The 8833-nt window shown below is 35.3% G+C and overlaps 1 protein-coding gene across 1 annotated transcript in view; it reads right to left on the reverse strand.

The window, feature by feature from the left end:
- LOC127873219 (endoplasmic reticulum membrane-associated RNA degradation protein-like) overlaps positions 1-5898 on the reverse strand; it is a 36493-nt gene extending 30595 nt beyond the window's left edge. The window contains exons 1-3 of the mRNA XM_052416984.1: positions 5892-5898; positions 4862-4994; positions 3554-3714 (exon numbers count right to left, since the gene is read on the reverse strand). Of these exons, the coding sequence (XP_052272944.1) occupies positions 3554-3577 (24 nt within the window). The 5' untranslated portion in view covers positions 3578-3714; positions 4862-4994; positions 5892-5898. The remainder of the gene's footprint in view (positions 1-3553; positions 3715-4861; positions 4995-5891) is intronic.
- Between the last annotated feature and the right edge of the window lie 2935 nt (positions 5899-8833).

Here is an 8833-nt window from a genome sequence, read left to right on the forward strand (position 1 = left end):
CTGCTATGATACTCGAGTTTTTCACACCTTTATTGACATTACACAACAGATTAACACCAATTAACTGCCGATGTTGTTTAACCTCTAAGCAATTAAAATCAGTTCAACAAAAGGTTGAATAAAGCAATGAAGATGTGCTCGTCGCCATCTTTAAATTTTCTGAAAATACATGAAGTTGCATAACATGGATTTGAATCAGAAATGGAAGGTTGGAGAAAAAATGGAATCCAAGCACCCCCCGCATTATATTGGACACAGCGTTAAAACAGAGCGCGTTATATTGGAGTTTCAGTGTATATTGGAGTTTCAGTGTATATCTTCCTACATATTATATAATATTATTACCAATAGGCTGGTGTATCAAGACTGATCCATCAGTTTGCAGGTTTTTTTTCCCGCTAAACGACGTAACGTTATATGTATGACGGTGACGTCACTTCCTTTGTTTTTGTTTACATTGATACCAGGGATCATATTTTCCCGCAACATCAATCGGTCTGGATATAGATGGGAAAAAAGTATCCGAAAATTTATATCTGAAATCATGGCAAATTACGTTAAAATATATACCATTGATTTTGCCATTCATGAAGGTGGTATAATAAATGTACAAGCAAAATTCCCTAAGGCATTTTTTTTTTAACTGAACATAGGAGTTTTCTCAACTGTTTTTATCATTTGCTATTTCGTTGTTGTTTCGTGTGCTGTTTTATCAGACTCTTTGTTCATTGTTGTCAATATTATTAATGATTATTTAACAGCTGCTCCTTTAATATAGACAAACTGCAATCATATGAAAGTAAAAAATTGTTTATCGTTTTGATAAGCTTGCACTTACGTTATTGAAATTAGCGCACCAAACCGCTATGATACTCGAGTTTTTCACACCTTTATTGACATTACACAACAGATTAACACCAATTAGCTGCCGATGTTGTTAAACCTCTAAGCAATTAAAATCGGTTCAACAAAAGGTTGAATAAGGCAATGAAGATGTGCTCGTCGCCATCTTAAAATTTTCTGAAAATACATAAAGTTGCATAACATGGATTTGAATCAGAAATGGAAGATTGGAGAAAAAACGGAATCCAAGCACCCCCCGTGTTATATTGGACACAGCGTTAAAACAGAGCGCGTTATATTGGAGTTTCAGTGTATATTGGAGTTTCAGTGTATGTCTTTCTACATATTATATAATATTATTACCAATATGCTGGTGTATCAAGACTGATCCATCAGTTTGCAGGGTTTTTTTCCCGCTAAACGACGTAACGTTATATGTATGACGGTGACGTCACTTCCTTTGTTTTTGTTTACATTGATACCAGGGATCATATTTTCCCGCAACATCAATCGGTCTGGATATAGATGGGAAAAAAGTATCCGAAAATTTATATCCGAAATCATGGCAAATTACGTTAAAATATTACCATTGATTTTACCATTCATGAAGGTGGTATAATAAATGTACAAGTAAAATTCCCTAAGGCATTTTTTTTAAACTGAACATACGAGTTTTCTCAACTGCTTTTATCATTTGCTATTTCATTGTTGTTTCATGTGCTGTTTTATCAGACTTTTTGTTCATCGTTGTCAATATTATTAATCTGTGTAAGTCTATACCGATGTTTTTCAATCGTTGTCGACTCGATAATAGCTTACAAACATGCACTGAACCAAACAAATATCTGTGCATAGGTTGGCTACTGACAATAACAAAACCAAATAATTAAGAAATAATTCGTGTATGTTATAGTTTGTCATCAAATAACACACGGCCGATAGTTAAGATGCGTAGGGATTAAATCACGAGTGCGAAGCACAAGTGATTTGAAACCAAAAATCTAATTTTCTGGTCGTGGGTTATTCAACAACAAGCTATAAAGTACACAAATTATTTTGATTCTAACACGGTTTTTACTAAAGATTTATACAATGTATATAATTTTTCTTGTGTACTATTTTATGTGAAGTTCCTCCCATAAAAATAACTTTCGGCTGTTCTGTCGATCAGATCCGCAACTTTCATTCATAATCATATTACCGGATTATTACGCTGGTGGAAAATGTATCGGCATGTTTTGTTTAGTTACAGCGCGTGCTTTCAGTGTATGCCCATTATTATTGCAGAATAACCCATAGACGATTTTCTTCTTTGTTTATAAGAAAGTTTTAACGTGCAGTGTTAGAATCGTTTTTTACTCCTATCTCAGATATTATTAAATTTATTACAGTTTACAGTGATAACAATACATTACAATGGCAACATATTGTTTTGTATCACATGCACGTCAATTAACATCGAAGACTGATTATATATCCGATAATTAAACAAATGCGCGCAGTCACCTTAGCAGACAAAACAGAGGAACCGCTATAACAATGATAACTATCAATAGACACACAATGACACTGATAATCGATCGATATGTACATCACAGGCCTTAAGTCTCTTAAATTGTTTTTGACCACTCTCATTAATTTCGGACGCGTCTTTAATCCACAGTTCACAAGTTTTTAATTCTTAGTCTGACGTGCAATAAACCAGTCCTGACCGGTTTAGAGACTGCAGCGAATGGTTTATCACACCTAATCAAGATGAGAATGTCATTAGGGTGTGTTAGCATGTCACTGCACTGTGTAATCGATTTCACGACATGGGAATTTTAGCAAACAGAATCGGACCGACTGTTTGGGATTTTCAATCGGTCTTTCATGACCCCGATCGGTCTAGGACCGACAAAACTGAAAAAAACATGATCCCTGATTGATACTACTGATGAAGGCTATATGCCAAACATGTTAAGTATTATAAAAAATTAATAATTAATAAACAAAAGTAATCTGTTTGTACAGATTATTTTATTTTATTATAAATAATGAAACTTGTATTAACATTAATTCTGGTCAAGCTCACATTCATGTGCCTCATAAACCTATATACAGCTTGTTTCATAATTAACATTAAGATTTAGCTCAGATTTGTTATGATGAAAAAACACAACACTTTTACTCAAGAAATTGAGAATGACTTCTTTTTAAACTCAATTTCAAAACTGACTGCTTGAATGCATTTTAGCCTTGCTCTGGAAAAACAGGGCTTAATGCATGTGTGCACAGGCTAATCAGGGACAAAACATTCCACCTAGACTGGATTTCGGTTGAAAAGAGACTTTTAAACAAAAATTCCATAAAAACAGAAAATGTTGTCCCTGATTAACCTGTGTGCACATGTGTTAAGCACTGTTTTCCCAGAGCTCATTTGCTTACTTAATAATCATGGGCTAAAATATCTATTGTGAAACTTGTTTGTCTGAGATAATCACATTAAATGTTATATAATTTGTTACAACAACCATTTTAAGTGATAATTTTCTTTGGAAAATAATGGATTTTAAAATAATGTAAAGTGAAAACTTTCATTGATTAAATAATAGATTTAACAAACTTGTGTTCATTTATTGATATTGTAATCCTCCCCCCCCCCCCCAGAGGATTAAACAACTATTTTAAATGACACTTTTTCATTGAGAAATCAAGGTCTATTGCTTACCTGTTCTTGGCCTGTCCATTTCATTAACTTTCCATATTTTTCTTGAAATGAATTCCAAGACACAGTTTTAAAATGTTTCTCCACTCCACATATTAAAGGAGCCAGAGAGCAAATGCTCCCTCTGAGGTTGATGCTTTGATCAATTGGTTCCACGCAGCAATCTGCAATACAAAATACAGTACAACGAATAATTCATTGTAGTTAATGTTAAACTGTATAACTTAAGCTCTAACACAGTTATCTTTCTTGGTGAAACCATTGTCCATTACCTGGTACTGGTATACATATTTTTTTACCCAATTACGCAAATGTAATGGTCTATTGCCCCAAGACATTCTTATGCCAAGTTTTATAACCTTACCCCTGTTATAAAAACGCATGATGGAAATGACACCAAATAAGCCAAAAAGGTAAAATAGCTGTCCGGTTAGCACAGTGGGTGGTACAATCGCTTCTCACCTAGGTGACCCATGTTCTATTCCCGTTTCCGGCAGCAAGTGAGTTTGGTTGGTCATCACCATACAGGACAGTTGGGGTTTCCTCGGGTACTCCGGCTTCCCCAAAACAACACAAGACAACACCAAAATTGAAAAAATCTTTCAGTAACAAGGAAATAGCTGGAAATTGCAGCTAAAATTCAAACTTAACCCTGACTTCAGTGAGTCCAGTAACTTAATCAGGTAGGCTTGCTTGGGCACACTTCAGGGTCCACACATAATGTAGCCTCTGGCTTGGAAAGGACATCATAAATTTCTAAATACACACACAAATCTGGTAAAATAGCACTGTAAAATGTACTGTCCAGAAATTTAGAGTCATAAATTATTGGCCAAAATCTTTAAGTCCGAAAATGTGGAGTCACAAAAAAATAATTTTTTGGACAAAAAAGAGAGTGTCTGAAAAATTAGACTGTCTGAAAACTTAAGAGCAATTATGGTAGGTACATATTCAGTAAATTAAAGCACATAACAAAGAGCATAGTTAACATATTTTTTATAATGTAAAGTTTACTAGGTACAGAGAAAATAGCAATGCAGGATAAAAATTTTACATATACAAAAGTAAACAATAGGCTTTCCTTTGACGCTCGTCCACCTTTGACATTTGGATTTAGAGTAGTATGATTTGTTTACTTCATTTTTAAATTTTAGAGGTAAATTATTATATTTAACAAAGAAAAAATGTGATGTCTATTATGAGATATCTAAGGGTATGATTCACTTTTGACTCTTGACTTTTGAGAGTAAGGAAATCACTTCTGTCAGATTACTTCTTTAGATTGCATGTGTCTCATGCTTGAAATTGTACCTTTAAGTTTGCTATTAATGTACGCAAAATCAATAAGTCCATGCTCATCTAAGACACTCTTGTCTGCATCCTCACAACATGTGTCTTCTGTGATGAGTTGGTGAACGTACGGTGATAGGCAGGTAGGCAATGCCTGAAGTTGACAGTTCATGCATTCTTCATAATTAAATAAGGACATCTCTTGTTTAGCATCGCAACAGTAGGGACAGGTAAATTATATAATATGTATATATCGATTTATATTCATGCGATAAATTACTTAAAACGTAAAATGTCTTTTAAGCGGAATTAGGTGTAACTAAGACACTGAGTTGTTATAACTCGATACTTCGTTGATTACTACAAAAGTTGTCTGTTTTATAACTAGGGGAAGTAACTATGTATATAAGTCTATAAATAGGGGAGGTAACTTTCGCAGTCTTAGTTTCTAGCGTTGTTCAGGTAGATCTATTGATGAACGCCAGCAATGCAAAATGTGTACAGAAAAGTACATTTTATTATCATTAGTAATCATAATCATTACACGTTACATAGTTTGCATAGCCGTTTAAGGAAGATATAAGCCCCATGCAGGTCCATTAAACATTCCACATCGAATATTCAGCATATTCAACCGCACGGCATATTCAAGCATAGGCCTACATAGGATATTCTTATCTGCAGATGCGATTTTCGGTAAAAATGTGAAACAAGGACGGTGAAATATGTTTTACATTAAAATCCAATCAATCAAATTCAAAATGTTTCCACAAACAGAATGAGTGTTTAGTCATAGATTTAAAAGCGTTAAAACTTGTGAAACAACATGAACTTTTATACTAAATTTATAGACGAATGTGCAAATTACATGATGCACGAGTTGCACGAGAGAATACAGTTTCATAACACCAACCTTTAAAAGTTGTTCTGTCCTTACGGTTTTGTAACGCTGAAATTCAAACAGTTTCAATGCATCAAATGGCATGTTTAATAAAACATATTTGTAATCTTGTTTCGTATTTGAATACTAGTAACGGTATTCGATACTTACCGGTAGATCTATACCGTTCAGTATTTGTGAACAATTTTACCGCATTCCATCGCGCATAATAAATCACGGGGAGACACCATGAACAAACAAAAATATTACAACAGGTGTGCGACCCAGACTGTTCCCCGGTCTAATTAGCTCATAATGCGGACTCTGAAATAATGTTAGGTGGGCGGGATTCTTGTCGGGATTCTTGTCACTTGTCTTTTACTTAATGTTTGATGTACTCCCACCAAAGCGCACGGTGCTTATCGAATGAGTTAATTTTGATATCTTATTAAACAGAGACCTTGAAGATTTCTGCGTGTCATAGCATATCCATATGAAAGTGTGAAATAAAATGTAATGTCGTTATACCCACGCCACACCGTCAACCGTCAACCATCCCGCCGGTGACCTGCTATCTGTTTTCTGCGAGTCTGTGCAGCGTTCTTGCCACGTCCTACGAGCTTTCACTTCAACTGCGAGCTCTCGTTGTTCACGCTTTGTTCATCGGCAACGTTACTGCGTCCACATTACTTTTTGGCTACTGCGACCTTAGCGTTTGAACTACGTGTGCACAACAGCAGAGAACTCAATAAGGCCGAAATACAACAAATAAAAAGCGCGTACTGGGAACGCAGAAGAGTAGCTAGTGAGGCTAGTCGCCCAAATGGTCGCCACCTTTGGCATTCTTGTCGTGTAGACGACGTATTCTTGCGTTCTCTCAACGACTCCACAGCGTCCTTGGCGATCCTTTCACAACGAAAGTATGACTGGCACTCACGGACCAACATATACAATAAGTTGCGACCTATCGAACGCTGAAGAAGAAGAGGTGTAAAAAATGCACACAAGAAAGAAAATCCGGCGTGAAAAAAATAAAAGAAAAAACGTATAGCCGGTCTAAAACCCTTTGTTTCTTCTAAATATTAAATGAAACACCAATGTGTTGAACCTTACCTTATGTAAGTCATGTAAACGTAAACTCCGCAAATTAAGGTCCCAAACCCGCGCTAAAAAGAGTAATTTTGGGCGTAGGGCTAGCTAACCTACATGTAAAAACCTTATTGCAACAAAACGCCAAACAGAACGTAAAAGGGGCCTTTTCACAGATTTTGGCATATTTTTAACTTATTCATTAAATGCTTTATATTGATAAATGTAAACATTGGATCGTAAAAGCTCCAGTAAAAAATCAAGAAAAAAATTAAAAAAAGGAAAAGAACATTGCCCGGAGCAGGTTTCGAACTAGTGACCCATGGAGTCCTGCCAGAGTCCTGAAGTAAAAACGCTTTAGCCTACTGAGCTATTCCGCCAAATACACATTCTTAACGTATTTTATACATTACATAAGCAATCTTCGTAGTTTCACAAAATTTAACGACAAAAACAGAACTCTCCAAATTATTCAATCGTTTCGCGTTGCAACGCTTTATAATTTTTAGGTTTTAAAATCGTCAAAAGATGCATATAATGGCTATATTAGAGCATGGTTAATGTTCAGTATTACTGTTTCCTCACAAATATCATAACTAAAACGAAAACTTACGAATCTGAAACAACTTTTTTCAATTTTGTCAATTTACCAAAGCGTGAAAAGATCCCTTAACATGCCGATCTTGGTTAAAAATCCCACTGAAAGCATTTCCAATGATTTTGTTCTGCAAAATAAGGTTCTTTGGACTAACCAATTCCCATTCAAAACATATGGCCATAGCGCAGTTTGCAAACATTTTGGTCTGTATATAAAACCCCCACTAAAAATTGTACATTTGGGCAAAAATATGTTTTGTTTGCATTCGTTATTTCAGTTAATTTGATGTTAATCAATATGAAGGACAGACAAGGTCGGCATAAAACATCACGGAAACAAACAAATTTTTATGCTCAATGTTCAAGTTTCTTTTTCATTACAAGGCCACAATGCAGTTTGCAAACATGTTAGTTCACAAGAATGTAAAAAGCGCGAGAATGTAAAAAGCGCCCATTGATCCAAATAATAGTCTCACGGCAGATCCTAAAACTCCACATTGTCTAAAATATAAATACGAACGGGTTATTTTATAATTCACTTAAAGACCTACATATATTTTATTAAAAATTAATATGTTAATGCATATTTAAAAAAAATTATTTTTTGTAACTAAACATTTATACCAGAGACATCTCTGTTTATACATACTGCTCTTGAAATAGGTGTACAAATTAATTTTAAAAAAATGAACAGGTAAACGAAGTACCATTATCCGCACTGTTTTCGCATTAATTCGTATTAATAAGTAAATAAATTAACGTACAAATTATAATCGAAGTAATTTCCGTTCGTTTATGTCGACACTGATTACAGGTAAATTGCTCTCCTGAGTGGATCTAAAGGTACTTGTCCAGTGGCAAGCGATTTTACTAGGTTAGTAAGAATAACACAAACGCGGTCATAAATGAACCGAAGCGCGGCAAACTTGTGCATGGGTTTTTCCTGGATTCTGGATCGGCGATCACATGTATCAGAAAGTTAGCTGCAGATTCTATCTATCTATCTATATATACTGCTAGTCGCCAACAATTAGCATTACAAGCAGGTGCGTGTCAGTGCTAGGAAATTAAGGAAGAAGTGTATAGGAGATAAAAGTAATACATAATGTATTTGTGAGACATAGAAACAAAGGTGATAGTGTTAGTTAAAAGAAGGAATATACAGATAAAAGGGTTAAAAACAGCCAACCTGCTTAGAAACTGTGGTCTAGTTTGGTCACCCCCAGCCTAAACTGGTCCAGGGTAGGTGCCTGTACAATATTGGCTGGTAGAGAGTTCCATAGGACAATAGTGGCTGGATAGAAGGAGAATTTATAGTAGTTGCTTGGAGTAGGGATTTGTCTGAATGAAAGAGGGTGCAAATGTCTAGTGAGCCGGGTCGGAGGAGTGACATAGGGAGGCATTGGTACAGCTCCTAAATACAGATT

The sequence above is a fragment of the Dreissena polymorpha genome, chromosome 3, assembly GCF_020536995.1.
Source record: "Dreissena polymorpha isolate Duluth1 chromosome 3, UMN_Dpol_1.0, whole genome shotgun sequence".
Taxonomy (NCBI): domain Eukaryota; kingdom Metazoa; phylum Mollusca; class Bivalvia; order Myida; family Dreissenidae; genus Dreissena; species Dreissena polymorpha.